Source organism: Mirounga leonina, unplaced genomic scaffold (assembly GCF_011800145.1).
Source record: "Mirounga leonina isolate KUSES-001 unplaced genomic scaffold, KU_Mleo_1.0 Mir_94, whole genome shotgun sequence".
Taxonomy (NCBI): Eukaryota; Metazoa; Chordata; class Mammalia; order Carnivora; family Phocidae; genus Mirounga; species Mirounga leonina.
In genome coordinates, this window is record NW_023270855.1 from 33419195 (window position 1) to 33444106 (window position 24912).

At 47.2% G+C, this 24912-nt stretch overlaps 1 protein-coding gene across 1 annotated transcript; it reads left to right on the top strand.

Moving 5' to 3' along the window:
- Positions 1-519: 519 nt before the first annotated feature.
- Positions 520-24461, top strand: DNASE1L3 (deoxyribonuclease 1 like 3). Its single transcript, XM_034997328.1, has 8 exons — positions 520-1050; positions 8685-8773; positions 12416-12505; positions 13312-13424; positions 15963-16075; positions 19291-19448; positions 23193-23289; positions 23590-24461. The coding sequence occupies exons 1-8, from the start codon at positions 910-912 to the stop codon at positions 23701-23703; spliced, it is 915 nt and encodes a 304-aa protein (XP_034853219.1). The 5' UTR covers positions 520-909; the 3' UTR covers positions 23704-24461.
- The last annotated feature ends 451 nt before the right edge of the window (positions 24462-24912 follow it).

A 24912-nucleotide genomic window follows, 5' to 3' on the forward strand; every position in this document is an offset into this window, starting at 1 on the left:
CTGCAAATCTCACCAAGGGCTTATGACTTGACTGGATTTTGCATTTCAGATAGTCCCATCTCCATGCCCACCTCTCTAGAACTCACTTCACTTGGGTTGAAATCCTACAGTTCTTGAAAAACCTTCCTTTCTTGGGGTCATTCATCTCTCACAAACATTAAGATAGTATCTGGTTGAACCGTGGATCTCTCCAGGGGCTTTCATTGGCTCTTTGTCCATCGAGTGCAAGGACATTTGACCGACCCGTTCCAGCAGACTAGAAATTGCACTCCCTGGCAACACATCGCTAGCGTCTGGAGTGTTAAACTGCAAATGGTAAAATTGCCTAAAACATGATGTAACTCAAACCAGAGTTGACCTTAATTATGTCCACCAGGGCGATTAGAGAGTTGGAGTCTGGGTGTGTCCAGCGAGCGGACAGCTGGTGGCTAAATCCCAGTAAGGACAGAAAACCTGGCAGGATTTCCCACTGACCCCTGCCCCACCATCACTCTCGCCCCCAGAAGGCGCCCTCAGCCCAGCTGCCCTCCGGGGTGGACCGCTTCCGAGTCATCCATTCTCAGGAAAAGGCACATGGCATGCCACCTCAGGGTTGATGAACAGATGTCACAGCTGGTTCCCGGTTGGGATCTGAGAGACTTTGCAGGGGATGGTCCCTCGATTAAGCAGGCCGATTTCCTCACCAGAGTGACAAAATAAGGGGCTCCTAAAAGGGGCTCCCTTTTCTGCATTTCCTTGGGGAATGAAACCCATGATCTTCAGTTCCTCAGAGAAGTGAAAGTAGCAACACGGAATCCAGTCATTCCTGTTATCTGCAGGCTTTATAAGTCAGCTGAGCCCGAGGAGGTGGCCCAGAGCCTGTGCACGCCAGACATCGCTGTCCTCTCGTGAAGCCCGAGCCAAGCCAGGATGGCTCAGCCACTGGCCTGCCTTCTGCTTCTCTTCCTGTCCATCACCAGTGCCCTGGCCCTGAGGCTCTGCTCCTTTAACGTGAGGTCCTTTGGGGAAGCCAAGAAAGAAAACAAGAATGCCATGGATATCATCATGAAGGTGAGACCCCCCTCCTGTCAGAAAGAGTGCTGGACACCCCTCACGCCATCTCTCTGCTTTCAGATTTGAAGAGACTCGGGAGAAATGTCACTGAAGTTGTCTCTAGGTAGCAGCTGACTTGGCATTCGGTCACAACCCTGACAGCAATAATCCCAATAGCCACATCCCCTCTCTGGGCTTCATGTCACCCTCCGAACATGAGGGGTGTTCAGGAGCTATGACGGTACCCCCCTGTGGGACTGTTTGGGGGGAATATGTGAGTTGGTAAATGTAAAGCTCCTAAAACAGTATCTGGCTTCTAGTAAGCTCCAGGGAGGGGCTGGCTATTACTATCATGTTGATCACCATTTACTGAATGCCCCTGCCGGGCACTACAAATACACAATTTCATTTCATCACCCTTGAGAAGGAGGGTCATTATCCCCCAGGAAGAGATGAACAACAAAAGGTGTAGTGACCTCACGTAGGTGGTGGGTGGGTGGGTGGAGGGGAGCTGGGATGCCAGCCCAGCCTGGTCTTTTTATCCATCAATACAGCACAGACTTTTTCGCTTTCTCTTCTTTCACTTTTCTTTTTCTTCTCTTCTTTTCTTTCTTTCTTTCCTTCCTTCCTTCCTTCCTCTCTCTCTTTCTCTCTCCCTCTTCCCCCTCTCTCCCTCCTTCTGCACCTTCCACCCCATTCAACCTTTTCCCAACTACCAATTCTAATCTTTCTCTCCACTTAGATAAAACTTCCCTTGGGCAACATGACTAAGGTCTGGAGTCGCTGCTCACGTTTCTTTCTTTTTTTTTTTTTTTTTAAAGATTTTATTTATTTATTTGAGACAGAGAGAATGAGAGAGAGAGAGCACATGAGAGGGGGGAGGGTCGGAGGGAGAAGCAGACTCCCTGCTGAGCAGGGAGCCCGATGCGGGACTTGATCCGGGGACTCCAGGATCATGACCTGAGCCGAAAGCAGTCGCTTAACCAACTGAGCCACCCAGGCGCCCGCTGCTCACGTTTCTCTGGAGTCAGTTGACTCTCTTTACCCAACAGGTTAATTTATCTTTGATGATGCTGGGAGCTGAAACCTTTCCCGGGCTCTGTCTGGGTATTATCACCTTAGAAAACCGTGGGGGCACCGTGGTATGGTGGGAACCCCAGGAGCCCTGGGTTCAGATCCTGCCCAGCAGCTGTGTGAGCGAGCTCAGGAATTCCCTTCTCCTCCCTTCTCCTCTGGGCCTTTCAGAAAGTGGGCCTTACACAACCTGTAGCGCCAGTTGGCAGAGAGAACTCAAGGTGTGGAAGGGCCCCAGGAGAGCCTGGGACCAGGCAGATGATTACAGAGCCACCACTGTTGGTATTAATACACGAAATGGATTAGAGCAAGGACTACATGTTCTGTTCCCATTCAGACTGCCCTCCCCCTGGCTGGCCTGCCCTTTGGATGGTACCCAAGGCCTTCCAGCACTGGTCGTTTAACCAAAACAGCCATGCCCAACCTGTGGGAGCCGAGACTCCCTGACTCAACAGGGAGCTCTGATGCACCAGGAAACTATTTTCCCTGCTTCCTCACACAAGGGCGCATGGAGCCTGGGTACCTCTGAGTTCCCAGGTGCCCATCACCTTCCTCACTTATTCTACCCAGGAAAAGTCATCACAGTCTTAAGAGGCTATCTTTTGGTTCTTGGAGATTCCATCATTGGGGCCCTACACTCACACCTCCCCTGAGCTGCTGTGTCCTAGAGGGCCGACTGACGGACGGCCCATCACCCCAAGCACCAAGCATGTGGGAAGTCTCTGTCAAGGACTCCTTACCGAACCCTGTTGCTGCAAAACCATCCCGTAAACAGAGGCCATCCCCAAACACTGCCAGAGCCACCGAGGGCACTTACAGGGAAACCTGAACCCAGACATTCAGGGCAGTAATATTCACAGGGCCTTATGTCTGAGCACCTGCTCTAGGCCAGGGATTTTATATTCTTCTTTACTTATTTATTTATGTGAGAGAGAGAGCAAGAGAGAGGAGCAGAGGGAGAAGCAGGCTCCATGCTGAGCGGGGAGCCTGATGTGGGGCTCAGTCCCAGGACACCGGGATCATGACCTGAGCTGAAGGCAAACGCTTAACCGACCGAGCCCCCCAGGCGCCCCTCTGTTCTTATTTAATATTATGGCATAGATGGCACTGCCCCCACTTTGTAACTGAGAAGGCAGACTCAGAATGCTGAAGTGCCTTACCCAGGATTCCCTAGCGGGTAAGCGGAAGAACCAGGATCGAATCCAGCCATACGACCCAACCCTATTAGAGAAGATGCCTTGTCCACCCTTCCATACTGGCTTGATCACTTTGGAGACGAGCCCAGCTTCATCATGCTGTTGTCATTATGACCTTCACTGGGGAGGTTGGAGAGTGAGGGAGGCCTGTCTTCTCCATCTTGGGTTTGCTGGCCGGCACCACAAGCAGTTCTCCAGATGCCAAACCCTGCCTGGGCAAGGCTGCTTCTGTCCCCTCCCTCAGTTTGTGTCCTTAAAGTGCAAAGTTCGTTCATCCCCCAGATACTCACTGAAGGTAGGCCATGTGCCAGATGCCCCGAGGCACCGGGGATGAGACGGTGGACGTGGTAAGCATAGTCTCCCACAGCACATTGTACTTATAATTTCAGGAGTGCTTACTGTGGGCCAGGTCCTTAATGTGCAGCATCCAAGTTCAGCCTCACAACCCCTCGGATTGCCTTTTGCAGATGGGCAAGTGGAGTTCAGAGAGGAGAAGGACATAGTTCCAGGTCATGGAGCCTGTAAGTGTGAGAGTAAGGATGGGGACCCAGGCCTAACTGACCCTATCTGGGCTCTTTCCCCTCCCATGCTGTGCTGCCCCCTGTTTAGAGGCACAAAAGAGGGCTTCATAGGCCACTCTTGGCCCCAAAGTCTTCATAAGACTTCTCTAGACTGTCCCTCTGCTCTCCCCAGGCCCACTCACAACACAACGCCGCTTGCTGGGAACCCCTCACTGTTGGCCGTGCTCAACCTCTACTCCCTCCCTCTGTGAACAGTCAGGAAAATCTTGAGTTTCAGGTCTGGGAGGGCCTTCTGGGGGCCCCCCATCTTTGGAGCTTCATTCTGCAGACATAGAGTCAGGGGAGATATATTTTTCCTGGCCTGAAACCGGGGCAGGGAAAACATGTATCAGTTATAGATCTAAAAAATGAGTATTTAATCACTGTGGGGAAAATGCTCACAACATCACATGAGGCTGGAAACAAACAAACAAAACAACAAGACCCATCCTGTGTGATAAACATTGCCACTGTTTGCGGAGCATCTTTTCCGTGCCAGGAACTGGACTGAATGTTTTACATCCATCATATCCTTTAATGCCCATGACAACCCCATGAAGAGGATATTGCCTCAGTTTACAGATAAGGAGTCTGGCGGGTTCGGGGAGCTTAAGTGACTTGCTCAGGGTCACACAGCTGGTGAGCAATAGTCAAGATATGAATCTAAGGCCATTTGATTCAGTTAACAGGCTAGTTATTTTGATGTCATTTTGTAAATATGTGTAAGTAGAGAAATCATGTGAAAAGTGTCTCAGTGTTGGGTTTACAGGTCATCAGATGATTTTTTATAGTCTTTTCTGTATTTTTCAAATTTTCTATAATAAGCAACATTATTTTTATAATTTGGAAACTGTAGGGGCGCCTGGGTGGCTCAGTCGTTAACCATCTGCCTTCGGCTCAGGTCATGATCCCAGGGTCCTGGGATCGAGCCCCGCATCCCTGCTCCTCGGGAGGCCTGCTTCTCCCTCTCCCACTCCCCCTGCTTGTGTTCCTGCTCTCGCTATCTCTCTCTCTGTCAAATAAATAAATAAAATCTTTAAAAAAAAAAAAAGAAAACTGTAACAAAATTATTTTTTAAAGGACTGGCTAGGAAATTTATTCCCATTTTTCTTTACAATGCCATAAAGAAGAGTTAAATACACAGGAAGGTATTTGTGCTTTATAAACTTGGCTCAACTGGTTCCAGTATGGCTCCCTGTCCCTCCCTCCCTCCCCCTCCCTCCCCTTGCTCCTTGACTCATGCCAGATGCTGTACAGTTGGGAGTAAAGCAAGGCCTAGCACGTTGCCTGGTACGTAGCACGCCCCTGATAAAATTTTGTTGGATGGATAAGCAAATGAATGGATAGATGGGTGGGAGGATGGATGGCTAGATAAGGGCCAACCAGTTAAGTTACAGGTTTCATCCCAAGGAGAATGCTGACGATGAGATCTTGAGCCATTGCTCACCACAGTGTAGATTCCAGTCTATAGGAAATGTTCCCAGAGGTTCAGAGGCAAGTACCCAAGGGAAGTGGAAATCTGCTAGAGTAACTGCTGGAGGTGTGGGGCTCTGGAGTGTTCGTTGTGTGGGCAAAAGGGTTGTAAGCAGGGAATCTAAAAGCTCAACGCTTCAGCTCAGGAAAGGGAGTCTGAACCCTCGTCCATTTTTGCCCTCCACCTATGGATTACATTGAAAAGGGAGAAGGAACAATTGCGGGAATATGATTTCCTTGGTGGTTGAGCATAGTGGTCAAGAGGGGCTGTGTAGTAGAGGATCCCATTATTCATATCCACACGATGTTCAGATTACTTAGCCACGCTGAGCCTGAGTCCCAACGACACAATGGGGATAATAAGAGGATCTGCATCAAAGGTTTATTATAAAAATTCAATAAGTTGATGATAAGAGCTAACTTTTTTTTTTTTTAAGATTTTATTTATTTATTTGACACAGAGAGCACAACCAGGGGGAGCGGCAGGCAGTGAAACCCGAACCCAGACATTCATGGCAGTGATATTTACAGAGCCCCGTGTATGAGCACCTGCTCTAGGCCAGGGATTTTATATTCTTTACTTATTTATTTACGTGAAAGAGAGAGCAAGAGAGAGGAGCAGAGGGAGAAGCAGGCTTCCCGCTGAGCAGGGAGCCCGATGTGGGGCTCGATCCCAGGACCCGGGATCATGACCTGAGCTGAAGGCAGATGTTTAACCGACTGAGCCATGCAGGCGCCCTGCAGTCTTCTTTTTTAAATAACACTTTAATATTTTTTAATTAGAAAGGTATAATTTTTTAAAATTATAAATTTATAATTTCTAAATTAATTTTATTAAGTAAAAAATAGTCATTAGGGACTATTTTGAAAATATAGAAACATATAAAGAAGTGTTATCCCATCACTGGAAGATAAGAGCTATTGGCATTTAGGGCATTATGGGCATCTTTCTATGCAAAAATAAATACATAAATTTGTATCTGTTTTTCAGCATGGAGACTACCCTATATCATCAGTTTTGTATCCTGCTTTTATATCAGAACCATTTCACATGTTGTTAATATTCTTTATTTATTTTGTTAATATTCTTTATTTATTTTGTTAATATTCTTTTTTTTTTATTCTTATGTTAATCCCCATACATTACATCATTAGTTTTAGATGAAGTGTTCCATGATTCATTGTTTGTGCACAACACCCAGTGCTCCATGCAGAATGTGCCCTCCTCAATACCCACCACCAGGCCAACCCATCCTCCCATCCTTCTCCCCTCTAGAACCCTGTTTGTTTTTCAGAGTCCATCGTCTCTCATGGTTCGTCTCCCCCTCCGATTTCCCCCGCTTCATTCTTCCCCTCCCGCTACCTTCTTCTTCTTTTTTTTTTCTTAACATATTATTTTGTTAATATTCCTTTAAAACATTACTTTTTTTAAAGGGGGAGGGGCAGAAGGAGAGAGAATCTTAAGCAGGCTCCACGCCCAGCGCAGAGCCCGACATGGGGCTCGATCTCACAACCCTGAGATCATCACTTGAGCTGAAATCGAGAGACAGGCGCTGAACGGACTGAGCCACTGAGGTGCCCATAAACGTGGCTTTTAATGCTACATAATGCCCTATGCTATCTTTCATTTTAATGCTTTCCTATTTGGGGTTACTTAGGTTGTTTCCAATTTTGTGGTGGTTGTTGTTAAAATGCATCTTCCTCTTTGATCTGTACAAGTAATAATAATAGCAATAATAGGGCGCCTGGGTGGCTCAGTCGGTTGGGCGACTGCCTTCGGCTCAGGTCATGATCCTGGAGTCCTGGGATCGAGTCCCGCATCGGGCTCCCTGCTCGGCGGGGAGTCTGCTTCTCCCTCTGACCCTCCTCCCTCTCATGCTCTCTGTCTCTCATTCTCTCTCTCTCAAATAAACAAATAAAATCTTAAAAAGAAAAGAAAAGTAGGGCGCCTGGGTGGCTCAGTTGGTTGAGCGACTGCCTTCGGCTCAGGTCATGATCCTGGAGTCCCCGGATCGAGTCCCGCATCAGGCTCCCTGCTCGGCGGGGAGTCTGCTTCTCCCTCTGACCCTCCCCCCTCTCGTGCTCTCTCGATCTCATTCTCTCTCTCAAATAAATAAATAAAATCTTTAAAAAATAATAATAATAGCAATAATAATTTATTGTGTGCCTCTTACATGGCACTGCTCGAAGTCACCATTTAATCCCCCAGCAACCCTGTAAGGGAATAACTATCATCATTCCAGTCTATAGATGAGGACACTGAGAGGCAGAGAAATAGTAGATATCTCATTACAATAGAAGACCTTCCACGAGGTAGGAAAACTAGGCCAAAGGGTAAGTATATTCTCTAAGGCTTTTGATAGATACTTTAAAGAGTATTTTTTAAAAAGATTTTACTTATTTTTAAGTACTCTCTAAACCCAGCGTGGGGCTCAAACTCACAACTCTGAGATCAAGAGTCACGCGCTCCACCAACCGAGCCAGCCCGGCGCCCCTAGGTATATATGTGAAGGTGCCTTCCAGAAAGGTCTGACAGTGACAAGTGACTAAATCAGCAGGCTGGCTTGGTGGCCAGACCCAGCTCTCCCTGGTATTTCAACAGCGTGGTGGGCTTTGTAGTCACACGAACCTGCGTTTAAATCCTGACTCTACTATCTATACACTGGCTGTGTGAATTCAAACTTTTCACTCAATCACTCTGAGCCTGGTTTCCTCCTATGTTTAGCGAGCTAATAATCATAGTCATGTCGCAGAGTTGGTGAGGCTCAGAGTAGGCTCACGTTAGCCCTTAGAGATTTTATTATTATAATTTTGTTGTCAGGTGAACTGGGGAGACCCATATCCAGCCGTATACCTCTCACTAAGAGCTTAATAAATATTTATTATTGTTATTGTGATTATTCAAGCAAAGCCAAGATATAGGATGTGTGGTCATGTGATCATAGGCTCTGGATTCGGATTGCCTGGATTTGCATTCTGTCTCAGCCACTTTCTAGCTGAGTGACTTTGGGTAGTTTACTTGACTTCCCTGGAGCCCCCAGGCTCCTCGTCTTTACGATGGACATAACTGGGGTGCCTGGCTGGCTCAGTTGGCGGAGCTTTCAACTCTTGATCTCACGATTGTGAGTTCGATCTCTACTTTGAGCGTAGAGGTTAAAAATAAAATCTTTAATAAAATAAAAAGGACATAACGATATTACCTACTTCAGGAAGTTCCTCACTTGTTTCAGCAATGAAGTTAATTACTTTAACAAAACACCAATCCTATACTTAAAACACAGTGCCCAGTAAAAGATTTTATTATCTGTAGATTATTTACCTGAAACATCTGGGAATTCTGTCTCTGCAGGTCATCAGACGCTGTGATATCATACTCCTGATGGAAATCAAGGACAGCAACAACATGATCTGTCCCACACTGATGGAGAGACTAAATGGGTAAAGATGGGGCGGGGGGAGGGCTGGACCCCCTGCAGGCTCAAGGTCAAGTGCAAGGGCACCTGAAAAGCCCGGGGAACTGAAACTAGCATGAAAGCCAGCAGTCGCCCTGACCACCAGGTCACATGGCCAACACTGCCCAGGCTTCCAACTCCACTAACTGCAGTCCTGAGAACTTTTGACTGGCTAGTTTTAATATGATAAAGCAAAATAGAGGAAACAGATGAGGAGCCAGGACAGAGAAAGAAACGAAAGAGACAAGAGGCTGAAATGAGAACTACTGTCATAAGGAAAAGATTGAGTACAAATATGAAGTTATGATACGCCCACAGGCTGGAATATTATGTAGCCATTAAAAAGCATGTTCACTACAGAATAGGTTCGAGCTAAATATTCCAGCATGGAAGGACAGCTGCAGTATATTGAAAAAAGCAGGTTCAGAACTGTAGGTAGAGTAGCCCATTTCAGTGATCACATTACACTATGCATGAATAAGAGTGTGTTTGAGTTTGCATGGGCATAGAGGAAAGAATGGGAGGATGCACTCCACACTGTTAACAGTGGTTACTTCTGGGCCAGGGGGTGGGTGTGATTGTAAGACCACTGTGGACAGGGTCAGTGAAGAAATGGGGAACATTTACTTTTTACTTTATATATTTCTATGTGACTTGAATATTTCACAAAAAGTCTGAATTGATTTTATAACTTCAAAAAACCCCAAAAGATAATGTCCTCAAATAATCTTTGATTACACTGGATTATATTTATGATTTATATTCGTTCTCAAAGAATAATCAGCAAAGCCACCCACCTGAAAATCACCCCAAAGTGAGTCAAAAAGGCACATTCAAGAACCGCCAGTCTATTGAATGAGAATGTCTGTGGGATCCCTGAGAATAATCTTCATCTAAATAACCTTCCCGGGTGATTCTGATGCACTCCAATTTTTAAAAACTTCTAATATAATGTTTCTTTTGTACATGCACAGTAAGATTACACCACAAACTAGTGTATACAATAATATGTACCAAGTAACTCAATTATGTCAAAAGAAAAACAAAACAAAAAACATTTAAAAGATTCAAAAGCAGTGAACCAAACGGTTGACCAAGGCTCTCTCAGAGTAAAAATTACAAGGAATTTAAATGTGATGTCTTCTATATATTTTCTGTATTTTCCAGGTTTTCTACAATGAGAATGTTATACCTCTTTTCCTTTTTCTTATGAAACATTTTAAACATCCTTAAAAGCACAGAGAAAATGCTAACAACCAACCATGTAATCTACCATCCGGTACATCTGGTCATCATTATACTTTTATAATTAAGAAAACTCGCATTTTTTAAAAAAATAAATGAATGGTCAATCCAGCCTCATTAGTGTCCAGCCTTGGACACTCTCATTTACACGGAGGCCTCTGCGGCTGGCCTCGCCCCTCTCTGGGCCTCAGTTTCTCATCTAAAAATATGTTTTCGCTTCAGTGGTTGTAGATCTGATCTTCGACAATAGAAAAGGGAGTTTGGGGGCGCCTGGGTGGCTCAGTTGGTTAAGCGACTGCCTTCGGCTCAGGTCATGATCCTGGAGTCCCTGGATCGAGTCCCGCATCGGGCTCCTTGCTCCGCAGGGAGTCTGCTTCTCCCTCTGACCCTCCCGACCCTCCCCCCCTCCTGCTCTCTCTCTCTCAGTCTCTCTCTCAAATAAATAAATAAAATCTTAAAAAAAAAAAAAAAGAAAAGGGAGTTTAGCACAAGGGCTAGGCACCTACACTTGTCTCATACCACTTGTGTTTGGATCTTGGCCCTGCTATGCCTTTGAGCACGTTACTCAACCTCTTTGTACCTCATTTTCCCTGGCTAATAATGGAACCCATCTTCCTGGGATGTGGCAGTGATTAAATCCTGCAGATAACTGGTTGGATTGTGCCTGGCACATAGTAGGGATCAGTAAGTGCTGGTGGTGTCTATTACTAGTAAAAGGAGGAAAATTATGATGGCAGATGGTGGTCCAGAGGGCCACGTGTAACGGCTACCATCGATACCCTAACTACATGCCAGGCATCCTGTTAATCAATTTATGTGTGCTATTTCATTTACTCCCACAACAACTTTGTAAGGTCGGTACTATTAATGCTTCCCTTATAGCTGAGGGAACTGAGGCACAGAGAGGAGGGACCTGCCCAAGTTCCCCCAGCCGGTAAATGGTGGAGCTCACCTTTGGACCTGGGTCATGTCTGACTTCAAAGCCATTGCTCTATTCTGAGCCTCCTCAGTCCTCCATAGAGGGGCTCTGGTCAGTTTTCAGAAGTATGGGAGAGCAGGGGGCTCTAAGCCCCTCCCCACAGCCAGCCTGGATTGGGTCTTCCCACCCTCACTGCTCTCACTTCTCCCCAACCTCCCTAGACTGTGCCAAGGACTCCAGGCAGACGCAGGCCTGTTTGTCCCCTTATCCCCCGTAAGCCAGGAGGGGCCTTAGTCGCCTCACAGCTGAGTCACTGTAAGCAGTTTGCCAACCCAAAATTTGGCAGGCGAGATTTGGAACAAGGCCAGCTTTCCCAAACTGGAAGCCTAGTAGAATCCACTGTCCATACTTCTCGGGCCCCAGTGGCCGGATCTGCCTTAGAAGATGTATCTGCACTCCCAGGAATTTCTGCAGGGCCTCAGTTGGCTCCTAAAGACCCCTTCTGCTATTTTTCAACCGAACCTGAGAACATGCCACAGCTTAGATATGCCCTAGATCTTCGTGTGTGAATGGAGTAAAACCGTGTCAGGCTCTGCCCGGGGTGGAGTTACCAGCAGGCTTGGCAAGCACACGGAGAGTCCATTTCCCTGGTATAAATGAGGGGTACAGTTAATGGGACTTCACAGCTGTATCTCTAGCCCCCAGGACATAAACCATAGCTGATTTGAAGATTTTATTTATTTACTTGACAGAGAGAGACACAGCGAGATAGGGAACATAAGCAGGGGGAGTGGGAGAGGGAGAAGCAGGCCTCCCGCTGAGCAGAGAGCCCGATGTGGGGCTCGATCCCAGGACCCTGGGATCATCACCTGAGCCGAAGGCAGACGCCCAACGACTGAGCCACCCAGGCGCCCCCATAGCTGATTTGAAATCATAGTTCCAGGACTTGTGAGAAAATGTTTGGGGGTTTTCAGAGCAGGAGTGAATGTCCAATGAAAATGGTACTAGGGATCCTGCCTATGAGAAATGTTCAGGGGTAATGCAGGAACAGGGTAACCTGAGTATGAGGTCAGCCCCAGCCATGAGCCAGAGTGGGATTTGGGGCTGATTCTGACTGAATCTTCTATGGTCTCAATAATGTCCCACAGGTGCAGGCCAAAGCATGTGGATTTGGGGTATGTAGGATCTGAGCTCAAATCTCAGCTTTGCACCTGCAAACTATAAAAAATGGGTAACAATACTACCTACCTCCTAAGGGCAAGAGATAATGGCTGTAAAGATCCTGAGAGATGTCACATTCATAGTCGATGGTGGCCCTTCTCATTAGACTCTAAGGTTATGATGAATGGCAGCCTTTCTCCATGATGCCATTGGCAATATGGACACAGATTGGAGAGAGGGGAGCATGCAGCAGGGGAATGCTTATTTTTTTAAGATGCAATGTAAAATCTTTATGTTTTCTAGAAACTCAAGAAGAAGCATAAAGTACAACTATGTGATTAGCTCTCGGCTTGGAAGAAACACATATAAGGAACAGTATGCCTTTCTCTACAAGTAAGTATAATCTCTGTTTCCTGGGACATGATTCACTTATAAATGATGACTATGAATTGAATCAAAATGCATCTTTTTTTTAAGATTTTATTTATTTTTTTGACAGAGACACAGAGAGAGAGAGGGAACACAAGCAGGGGGAGTGGGAGAGGGAGAAGCAGGCTCTCTGCTGAGCAGGGAGCCCGATGCGGGGCTCGATCCCAGGACCCTGGGATCATGACCTGAGCCGAAGGCAGACGCTTAACGACTGAGCCACCCAGGCGCCCCGCATCTCTTTTCTTCAAAACCAAATTTGGATCTCTAATGATCTCTAACCAGTTCTCAATATTGATCAAAATAATTGCTGTCAAATTGAGGCCGAAGCAAAGCATTATCTCCTCAAACTAAAAAGTGCAAGCAGCTTCCTGACACCGAATTTGTTGGTTGACTCAGGGGCTGCCTCGTCTGCAGGGTCAGTTCTTTATCCTTCACAGTCAAGTCCTAGCCCAGGGATAGAGACCTGAGCTGCCCAGCATGGTTGACTCTGAAACTTCATAGTCTTGTCTTCTTCCTACCAGTAATTTGTTCTAAGTCTGAACATTAACTTGTGGGTGCCCCAGATAACTGGGACTGTTCAGATCACCAGCTTTCAAAGGGCTCTGGCCATTGAGAAGAATTGACAGAAACTTGTTCTCGAGCGAAAGATCCCTTGCAGGGCAAGAGCCTGCCTGGGGGGCTAATAAAGACATGTGCTATGTCTCTGCTTCCTGAATGAAGTAAGAAGGCAACTGACTCAACTGGAAGGGCTTCCTTTTTTTTATTTCTAGGGAAAAGCTAGTGTCTGTGAAGAAACGCTACCTCTACCATGACTATCAGGCTGGAGACTCAGACGTGTTTTCCAGGGAACCCTTTGTGGTCTGGTTCCAGTCACCCCACACCGGTGAGACCCACAGATCCCTCTTGCGCATGATCTTCCTGTGATCGCACGAATGGACAGTAGCCCCGAGTGTGAGCTGGGGTCCCAGGGTTTGCACAGCATCGTTAGGGAGGCATTAGACTTGAGATGGCCATTAAGAACGTCTAATATTTGAATGCTGAGGATGTAGCCTGGCTTCTCAAAATGCCATGACTCAAGACCTCCTCAACCTGGAACCCACGTTCTGAAATCAGTGATAACTCCACTCTCTTTGGAGCATTTAGGCTGATGGAAATTATTTACCACAATTCTTCAGTCCCAATCAAATACAACGTCATTAAAAAAAAATCCCAGTGATGGCTAGCAGAGATGAACCCCCAACCTAGAGTCTCCTTCTCCCTCCCCAACCTAGAGCCTCCCTGTCCCTCCACCCCTCCCTCCCCCTCCAATCTCCTCCACAGACTGGGTGTAGAGAGGAAATCCAAATGATTGCACCTTTGAACTTAGACAACTACACTTGCATAAGCCACCAATAATTATTGATCCCTGATTAGTGCTAGGTTCCTGTAATCCTTGCAACACCCTGCAGGGGAGGACCTAGGATTATCTACACTTTACATTTGAGGAAGCCGAGGTTCAAACAAGTGGAGTCACTTGCCCAAGGTCACTCAGTAGCTCTTGAAATGAATGAGCGGGGTTGTAACCCAAGCCACTATCTTGGGCGCCCACACTCTTAAGCACTGTGCATCTCTAAATGGAAAGTCAAGAATTAATTTGATTTACAGATTGGAGCTATATGGAATCAAATATTTTTTTCAGTACCTACCACATGCCAGGCTCTGTTCCAGGCACTGGACAAGACAGACAAAGTCCCTATCCTAGGGAAGTTATGTTGTAGTGGGCAAGACAGATACTGACCAAATAAATATATGCAGAGCTGTACATAATGCACACCCACATATATATTACACAGATATAAACAGCCTGAACGAGGAAGGTAACTATTTCTGCCCTGGCTTAATTAGTACTTCAGGAAAACAAACATGGAAGAATGGTGGAGGAAATTTCCAGTAGAAAAAGAGAAGGAGGTGGGGGCTGTTTAGGGCAGAAATGCCCTTCAAAGAGCATGTGTAATAATCACCTTTGTCGTGCACATGATTCTCACTTGGCTAACCAGACAGTATTTGGAGAGCACCCCACACCTTCTCGAAGAGAGTCTTCAGCTACGCATAGCTAAACATTGCTAAACAAACCTGTTTGTCTTGAGCATCCACCTTTTCACCCTTCTCCTCCCCTCCTCCCTGAGGATGGCACCGCAGCCATGCCCTGTTTGGAATTTTCTCTCTTGTACAAGGAAACATCCTTACGTCCCCTCTATTTGAGTTAGCCATTCATTTATCATTTCTTTCCTTTATTCATTCAGTCAGTCAATCATGTATTCAATCAACAAACATTTTTGAGTCCCTCCCATGGGCCAGGTGCTATGCTAAGTGCTGGAGCCAAGAGGGTGAGCAAGACAGAGCTCTGGTTCCAGTGGGCCAAACTAAGAAGCACAGCAAGTAATTTCAGAACACGAAGGAAGTAAAAGCAGGGTGCATTCCATGGTGGGGTGAGGGGCCCGCCTTAGATGGGGTAGGCCACAGATGGCCTCTTCAGGGTGACATTGGGCTGTGACTTGAAGAAGCCAATCACAGAGAGCTGCGCGAAGGGACATTCCAGGGGGAGATCCCAGTGAGCACACACAAGCTCACAGGTGGGGAAGGGGTGGGGGTGTTTAGGGGGACCAAAGAGAAGATGGGGAGTGGAGTAGAGGCCTGAGGAGGAGAGGGGGGAGATAAGGCTGGTGGGTAAGTGTGGGGTCCTGAGACAGGCTTCCTGATCCGAGTCCTGACTCTCCACTGTGTGACTTGAGCAGTGACCCCCACCAGCCTTCAGCTCCTGAGTAGGAGCGGGGACCCAGGCACTGGGCGAGGAAAAGCCCAGGGAAGAGGCGTTCAGAACACGTCAGCTGCCCCTGGCAGGTGGGCAAGGCATGGTTCCCAGGCTCACCGCATTCCCTGATGCAGGCTTTCTCAGTCCCTCCTGGTGGGGGAAGGTTTTCAGATATTTCACAAAAAGCTGCTTTAAAAAAACCCGTAATTTTAGAAGGGCTTTTTTTCCAGATTATAAAAGAAGCATAAACTGACAAGCCTCAATATTTTTTATATCAGAAAAAACATTTTTCTTTAGTACAAAAGCCGAAGAGGCTTCTCATTTTTTTAAAAAGTAGAAAATACCATTTTTCAAAAAACGAGAAAATAAAAACACCCACAATGTCAGCAAGGAGGCCTGTCTACCAGCTTTCTCTTAGCCAGGCAGTTGAGTGGGTGAAAAGAAGCTTTCATGTGCTGAAAACAGTGGCCCAATGGTCCCCAAAACATTCACATCTCAGCCACCGGCTGGACCCTCTAGAAATGAGGAGACCCAGACAGCGCAGTCCCGTTTCCCAGGAGCAGTGTTCATGGAACCTGCTCCTGTTCAGGGAAGTGTGCATGTGACCTCCGCCTCTTTCCTGTTCCTCAGCTGTCAAGGACTTTGTGATTGTCCCCCTGCACACCACCCCTGAGACCTCCGTGAAAGAGATTGATAAGCTGGCTGATGTCTACTGGGACGTGAAACGCCGTTGGAAGGCGGAGGTGATGACCTTCTCTGTCTGTTGAACTCCCATCTAGCTGAGGCAGAATCCAGTTCTGGGAAGGGATGAGCGACTCCCCGGGAGGGCGAGTGGGGGAGGACCTGTGCAGCCAACCACGCTGTTAGAGCCTCATTTTAGGCCTTACCTCAGCCCTAAATATCCTTCTTGCTAAACCTGCCTGGGTACCACCCACGTGGGTCTCGGCAATTCATACAATGCTCCAAGTCACCGAGTGAATAGCTGGTGCGAGGCCCTATGCTGAGGCTGGACGTGGACAAGTTCGTTTAATGCTCCCAATAACCCCACGACTAACTACCTTTATCATTCTCTCTTTGCAATGATAACAGTGAGACACACAGAGGTCAGGAGTCCTTCATGGCAAGGGACAGACTCTCAAATTGGTTCCTGAAAAGGGAGGTGCAATTTATTGGTTCATGTAACTAAAATGTCCAGGAGTAGGTCCGGCATAACTGGATGCAGGGCTCAGGCAAGGTAATCAGGGCTTGTCTTGTCTCTTTCTTTTTTTTTTTTTTTAAATTTTTTTTTTTTTTAAGATTTTATTTATTTGCGAGAGAGAGAATGAGAGACAGAGAGCATGAGAGGGAGGAGGGTCAGAGGGAGAAGCAGACTCCCTGCCGAGCAGGGAGCCCGATGCGGGACTCGATCCTGGGACTCCAGGATCATGACCTGAGCCGAAGGCAGTCGCTTAACCAACTGAGCCACCCAGGCGCCCTGGCTTGTCTCTTTCTTTCCATCTCTTAGCCCTCGTTTCCTCTGGGTGGCCTCCACCTTTGGGATGGCAAGATAGCCACCAGCAGCTTCCAGCCCACCCACATGGGCTTCCAGCCCACCCAATGCAGCAAGTGCCCCAGAGTGGAGTCCCATTGGCCCTGATTGGGTCACATGTCCATCCCTGAACCAACCACAGTGTTCAAGGGGGTTGAGAAACTCTGATTCCTTAAATCTGTGTGAGCTTCAGCCCAACCTCACAGACTGAGGTGAAGGAGGGAAGTCGTTTCCCCAAGAGTCTAGGGGTGCTATCTAGGGAACTATATCCACCGTCCTTCTTGACCTCAATTATTTCCTCATCTGGAAAACAGCGATGCCACCCCTCCATGGGTCTGAGGGTCTGTGAAAGCTCTTGGCAAATAAGGAAGTGTTCCCCAGGGCTCTTCCTCCTCTTTCCTCCTTTTGGGATGTGACTCCAGTGACAGCCCCCCCCCCTTCAGTCCCACCGTCCAGAGTGCAACATGAGTCAAGTAAAGTGGGGACGCAGAGCTAGGACATGGAGAGCACGAGGTGTGTGATTCATTGCTTATTTGTAAAAAGCCAGGCAAGAGAAAGACTCATTCATTCCTAAAATTTTGATTTCTTTGACATTTAACAAGAATTTATTGAGCATTTCTTAAATGTCAGGCACTAGGGAGGCATTGATGGCACAAGAGTGAATAAGAGGGGCTACTCTTGTGCTGAGGGCCTTCAGGGAGGCAGATCAGCATTGAATTCTTGACTTTACCACTTGAGCCAACAAGTGGAGTGGTCTAGAGCGGGTCGCTTTATCCCTCTATCCTGTTTCCACAGGGATTAAACGTCCATTCTACCTCCTAGTGTTTATCATGAAATTTAACTTAAACTTTTTGAAACATTTTTTTAAGATTTATTTATTTATTTGAGAGAAAGAGGGAGCATGGGGGAGGGGAGGAGCAGAGGGGGAGGGACAAGCAGACTCCACGGTGAGCACAGAGCCAGACGTGGGGCTCCATCCCTGGACCCCGAGATCATGACTTGAGCTGAAATCAAGAGTTGGATGCGTAACCTACTGCGCCACCCAGGCGCCTCAACTTTATGAAACATATAACGCTTGGCCTGACACATAATGCATGCTCAGTAAATCGTGCCTATAACAATAGGAGCTGGTGGCCCCTCGGGTTAAGGATGACATCTGTCCTCAGCCGCACCCGTCAATCTCAGGGAAAACCATGATCTCTGAGGTCAAAATAAAATGTTTTTGAAGAAAACTCCAAAGTCAACAACAGCCCCAAACAATAACACTAACAAGGAAATCTGACACTTCCTCTGGATTGAGGAATATTAAAATTTTGTTCCAAAAGCTCTGTAGGGAAAAACACTTTTAAGATAGAAGGTTCTGTTGGTGGCCTCAGGGCAGGGGTAGACAACTCATTCTATCACCCCCTCCCTTTCAGGCTCTTCCCACTTCCTCAGTAGAGAGAATTTCCACAGGAGTAAGTTCCCAACCTCTAAACAATAGAAGAGAAAGCATGGCGCCAAAGCTGTCATACCACCCGAATTCATCTTTCCTGCTTGGAAACAAAAGGCGTTGATTCATTCATATATTTATACCCTACAGTAGTTTGAGCCAGAAAGATTTGAGGGAATAAGTGAGCTGGATTCTTTTATCTCCACCTAACTCAGCATGCTGAATAATATGGACGCGGTGACTAAGAACAGGAGGGAAGGGTTATGGCAAACGTCCTCCTGCCCGGTGACACCACCTTCCCTTGTACGTCCTCACCTGTCAAATACTTATCCAAACTGTGACTCCATTTTCAACTTTAAAAACCAAGAAGAAATCCGGGCACCTGGGTGGCTCAGTTGATGAAGCGTCTGCATTCGGCTCAGGTCATGACCCCGGGGTGCTCGCTTTCCCTCTGCCCTTAGCCCTGTTTGTGCTGGTGTGCGCTCGCTCTCTCTCAAATAAATAAATAAAATCTTAAAAAAAAAAAAAAAAAGAAATGAAGAAAGATCTTGTATTAATTTGCCAGGGCTGCCAAAGACTGGGTCATTAAAACAACAGAAATGTATTCTTCACAGCTCTGGAAGCTGGATGTCCAATGTCAAGGTGTCAGCAGGATTGGTTTCTCCTGAAGCCTCTGTCCTTGGTCTTCCCTCTGTGTCTCTCTGTGTCCAATCTCTTTTTATGAGGACACCGGTCATATTGGATTAGGGGCCACCCATATAACCTCATTTTACCTTGGCCACCTCTTTAAAGGCCCTCTCTCCAATACAGTCACATAAGGTATTGTGCGTTAGGACTTCAGTATATGAGTTTGGGGGTGGGGGTGGGGAGGACACAATTTAGCCCGTCACAGAACCCCTGTTTACTGGGCATGGCAGGTGGAGTCATTGCTAGCAGTTCTAAGGAGAAGTATTTGGCAATAATACCCAGAAGGTGACGATCCCAAATAACTCTTTCAGAATTTCATTTTCATGGGTGACTTCAACGCCGGCTGTAGCTATGTCCCCAAGAAGGCCTGGAAGAACATCCGCTTGAGGACTGACCCCAGGTTTGTTTGGCTGATAAGGGACCAAGAGGACACCACGGTCAAGGGGAGCACCAGCTGTGCATATGACAGGTAAGACTCATCTGCCCGACTCAGGCTAGCCCATGCAGTGCTTGATATGCCTCAGGAAAGGCGCACCCCTCAGGGCGGAGGAAGAATCTGGTTGCAGGGCTGAGTCAATTAGACTTCAGCACTGCACGTATCCTTCACGTATCGGGTACTTGTGCAGTGTGCAACATGCACGACCACGACTGGGAGCCCTGAGCATTGTGGCTTAGCAGTGGCTAGTGCAGGCCTAACTTCAAATCCTGCCTCTACCACCCCAGGTCTGTGACCGAGAGACTTAAGCTCTGTGTGTCTTTGCTTCTTGGCCTGTAAAACGGAGACTGTAGTCGAGCCTCATTCATGGAACCATGAGGAGGAGGAGATGAAGTAGTATATGTCTTCTCACACAATGCCTGGCAGATGATAAGTGTTCCACACATTCACCGGCTGTTAATTATTTCATCACAAAGACATACCAGAATTTAGTCACTCAAGTCCCCTGTCACTGAGCTTAGGTTATTGCCAAGAGTTTGCGAGCATGAGCACTGCTGAAATGGACATTCCATATGAGACCAGTAGAAGAGTATTTATACTTTTAAAGCTTTTGCTGTACATTCCTAAATGCAAATACATACCTTTAAATAACAGCATTCTCGGGGCACCCGGCTGGCTCAATGAGCGGAGCACGCGGCTCTTGATCTCGGGGTGTGAGTTCAAGCCTCATGGTGGCTGTAGAGCTTACATTAAAAAAAACAGTATTGTAAAATCTCCCTGGGGATTTTCAGTCAGCTTTCACTTTTGCTCCTTAAACCGGGAGGTGTGGGAGGCACTCGAAGCATGTGAATGTTCCTGATCTTCCCATCTGTAGCAGAACCTGCGGCGGCTGCGGTTCCCAGACCTCGGCCTTCCTCCAAGGAAGCACCAGATGGCTTCTGCCAGAAGACAGTTGTTCTCACTTCTCTAGTTTTGAGGTCAGGCTTTCACTTCCATCCCATGACCTCCTTTGTTCCTCTTTGGAGCTTTCAGGGCTGGTGTGTTCTTTGCAGAAGTCTCTGCTCCGGCTCCTGAGAGTGGAAAGCGCCCTAGCATTGGGGAAAGCAGACAGAGGCGGGAAGGCAGGAGCCTGGGCTCCCCGGTGCCTGCGCTCCCCCTCTGGCTTTGAGGGCTTGTCAGCAGAGCGGGTTGGAGACAGCCACTCGCCCACTAGCCTGCTCGCACATGCCATGTGTGCGGCCTTGGGCAGGTCAAGTCCCTTCTGCGGCCCCATTCTCCCCTGGCCAACAAGGGAGAGGTGATTGAAAATAATGAAGCAGTCGGGCTTCTCCCTCTGACCCTCCTCCCTCTCATGCTGTCTCTCATTCTCTCTCTCTCAAATAAATAAATAAAAATCTTAAAAAAAAAAAAAAAGAAAAAGGGCGCCTGGGTGGCTCAGTTGGTTAAGCGACTGCCTTCGGCTCAGGTCATGATCCTGGAGTCCTGGGATCGAGTCCCGCGTTGGGCTCCCTGCTCGGCAGGGAGTTTGCTTCTCCCTCTGACCCTCCTCCCTCTCATGCTCTCTGTCTCTCATTCTCTCTCTCTCAAATAAATAAATAAAAATCTTTAAAAAAAAAAAAAAAGAGAAAATAACGAAGCAGAAGAACAGTGCATCACGGGGAAGGATGCTCACAGTAGATTAGGTGGGGTGGGGGAACAGGTTAAAAGAGGTATTCACTAAAAGAACCTCAGGTTTAGACACATATGCCAAAGGATGGCAGGATTACCTGTGATTTTTTCAAAGATTAATTTTTCATTTGTTCCTCTGGATTTTCTATGTTTTCCAGACCAGCATATATCTTTTATTTTTTTTTAAAGATATTTATTTATTTATTTGACAGAGACAGAGAAAGAGAGAGCACAAGCAGTGGGAGTGGCAAGCAGAGGGAGAAGCAGGCTCCCCTCTGAGCAAGGAGCCTGACACGGGGCTCCATCCCAGGACCCCAGGATCATGACCTGAGCCAAAGGCAGACGCTTAACCGACTGAGCCACCCAAGCATCCCTCCTTTATGTTTTTTTAAAGGGGATATAAATTTCTGGGGCGCCAGCCTGGCTCAGTTGGTAGAACATGTGACTCTTGATCGCGGGGTCTGAGTTCGAGCATGGAGCCCATTTAAAAAATAAAAAAAAAATTTTTTTTAAATAAAAGGGATAGGGGCACCTGGGTGGCTCAGTCGGTTAAGCCGCTGCCTTCGGCTTGGGTCATGGTCCCAGGGTCCTGGGATCGAGCCCCGCATCGGGCTCCCTGCTCGGCGGGGAGCCTGCTTCTCCCTCTGCCTCTGCCTGCCTCTCTGCCTACTTGTTCTCTCTCTCTCTCTCTGTCAAATAAATAAATAAAATCTTAAAAAAAAATAAAAGGGATATACATTTCTAGTAAGGGGAGTAAGATGAAGTGGTCTCAATTCCAGTCTTTGTTCTGTGTTCAAATATTTATTTACCTCCCATGAGCTGTTCGCTGTTGGACACAAAAGATGGCAAGAACTGGCCTGTGCACGGAGCTGCCTCGGGAAAGCCTTCAACCATCAGCTGAGCTGCCCACACACGTCCCTGGAAGTCAGAAACGGGGGAGCCTTAACTATGTAGCTCTTGAGTCTCTGGGTCTGAAGGATGGCTTGAAGAAATCTCCAAGCGAATGTGAAGAGTTTACTTGTGGACTGAGTTCAGAGTTAACCACGGTGGGATTGGTAGCAAACACAGGAAACCAAATCAGCCCAGTTGGAATCAGGAAAAGCTCAGTGGATAGTCATGACCTGGCAGTTTGACTCACCTTGTCCTTCCTCACTCAGTCCGTTGGGGCCATGCAGATCCCAAATGCGTCACTCCACTTGGGATAGGTTAGAGTCCATGGTTCCAAAACTCATTTAACTACCATGTTCCCCGTCTTTGCTGTCACTACATAGCACTGTACTATGGTTTTTCCTGTATTTGTCTATAAATTCATTCATTTCTAATGAAGTAAATTAATTTTCAAAGGAAATTTCATGCTAAGGTAAGAAAATAGCATCATTAGTCATAAATCGAAAATAACTAAAAAAAAATAAGCCCAGTGAAAACCGAACAATGTTAAATTCTGCCTTAATTATCTTGCTTGCAGAGTGCTTGGTGATTGTAGCCTGCCCTGTCTTGGTCAAAATGGGAGCCTAGGGGGTTATTAAAGATAATCCAGGGGCACCTGGGTGGCTCAGTGGGTTAAGTGTCTGCCTTCAGCTCATGATCCCAGGGTTCCTGGGATCGTGCCCTGCATCGGGCTCCCTGCTAAGCAGTGAGTCTGCTTCTCCCTCTCCCTCTGCCCTCCACCCACCCCGCCCCATGCACACTCCCAAACTCTCTCTAGTAAATAAATAAAACCTTAAAAAAAAAAAAAAAAAAAGATAAACCAGCACCTTTCTCCATAATAAAAGTGAAAAATAATTGCAAAGGGAACAACATTCTCAGTATGTAAGTCATTGCTCCACGGTGTGGTGTCCATATTTCATATAAAATCTTCTCTTCCACCTTCAGGGCTACTGTCCACACAGGGAAATGCTGTGTGGGGGCCCACAGGGCTCCAGCAGGGGATGATCCAATTTCCCCAGTCTTAGATACTGTCCTAAGGATCACAGAACCAGGCCTGGGCTTTGAACATCACACGAAAGGGCCAGGCTGCTCAGTCAATTCCAGATGTCAAACAGGAAACTTGCTTTGTTTCAGAAATCAACAAGGTGGATTAACGGGACGGTCTTCTCTCCCTTTCTCTAGGATCGTGCTTAGAGGACAAGAGATCATCAGCTCTGTTGTTCCCAAATCAAACAGCACCTTTAACTTTCAGAAAGTTTATGAATTGACCGAAGACGAGGTACAGCTGCCCTCTTTGTCTTTCTGTGCCACTGTCCCGGGAAGATGGGCTGGTGTCATCCTTTGAGGCCGCCACTGGAGATACATCGGGCCATTGGTCCCCGAGTCTCAAAGTCAATGACTCTGTGGCTTGAAGACCTGTCTAAATTTCTGATTGAGCTGGTCCAAGGATGATGCTCACTAGTGTGTGTTCTGTTGCATGACTTTAGGGGTTTCATCTTCCCACCTTGAGCCTGAATTTGTTCATCACTAAAATGACAGTGTCCTAACTCCCAAATTCATCTCCCTTTTCTCTTGATAGGCCTTGGATGTCAGTGACCACTTTCCAGTTGAGTTTAAACTACAATCTTCAAGGGCCTTCACCAATAGCAAGAAATCTATCTCTCCAAAGAAGAAAAAGGTCCGTCACTCCTAGATACAAGGGTGCCATTATATTGTTTCTTGCCTCTAAATGAAACAGCTCTAAGAGGTATGAGCTGCTGCCTGCACTCAGGAAACAAGACTGGTCCAACTGCTTTCATTTTCAACTTGAATTTAATCTGTCTTGAGTTGGGGGTGCCTGGGTGGCTTAGTTGGTTAAGCGTCTGCCTTTGGCTCAGCTCATGATCCCAGGGTCCTGGGATGGAGTCCCGCGTGGGGCTCCCTGCTCATTGGGGAGCCTGCTTCTCCCTCTCCCTTTGCCCCTCCCCTTGCTTGTGTTTTCTCTCTCTCAAATAAATAAATAAAATCTTTAAAAAATTCTGTCCTGAGTCAAATTGGGAGGAGAGTCTTCTATTATCCTACTTGGGCCCATACTTCCCCTGAATTACCTAAAAGGAAACGGGGGGCTTTTGCAGTCCTAAAGGATCATCTTCACGTCCCAAGCTAGAGCCCCATCAGCTGTCACTGCCCCTGCTCAGCCCTGCCATGAAAGACGCCACAGGAGGAGGAAGAATGTCAGCCTTCAGTCTTCACAGAGGGGATCCTAGTTCACAGGAAATGACCAGAAAGGCCAAGGCCTCCTCTGCACCCCACTAGGAAATCCCCTAGTTTCCTGTGTCAGAAGCAACCCCTCTTATCAGCTATGCATTCTTCCAAGAGAGTCTATGCATGAATCAGCACCATATGTCAAATAGAGCAGTGGCCTCCTATACGCAGAGTCCCACTCCTTGTTTTTCTTAATATATCAAGGATGAGGTGACTTTTGATATGAGACCAAAAGCTTAATTTTTGAAATTTGGTTACATCTGACCAAGGGAATAAGATCCAAAGGGCCCTGCTTAAATGCGGAAGCCGTTTCCCTCCAAAGAGCCAATGAACCTCAGAGGTCTTGTTGGAGTTGGTGGGGGAGGTGGCTAGGCTGTAAAGCTTCTGTCCGCCTTCTTCTGAGCAGGGCTCACTGGCCCAGGAAAAACGTCCAGTTTCCAAGGTCCAAAATGGTCAAGCAGGCAATTCCCAAATGAACTTATTCTGGAGGAAAGGATCGTCCTTTTGCACTAAAGGCCAGCGGCATGGTGGGGACAAGAGCCCTGTGCTCGGTGGGGGAGGCACGTGGACCAGACACTAAGTGAGCTTGTCAATGGCTCTGAGCTGGTCTGGGCCACCCTGTGGCCTCCTTGGTGACAAGACATCCTTCTGTCCCTGT

What these genes read in the sequence shown, in the direction of transcription:
- DNASE1L3 (XM_034997328.1), top strand. Translation starts at nt 910, where the DNA reads ATGGCTCAGCCACTGGCCTGCCTTCTGCTTCTCTTCCTGTCCATCACC. An exon ending in CTGATGGAGAGACTAAATGG is followed by an intron (nt 8,774 to 12,415) that starts GTAAAGATGGGG and finishes TATGTTTTCTAG; the next exon opens with AAACTCAAGAAGAAGCATAA. An exon ending in CAGTATGCCTTTCTCTACAA is followed by an intron (nt 12,506 to 13,311) that starts GTAAGTATAATC and finishes TTTTATTTCTAG; the next exon opens with GGAAAAGCTAGTGTCTGTGA.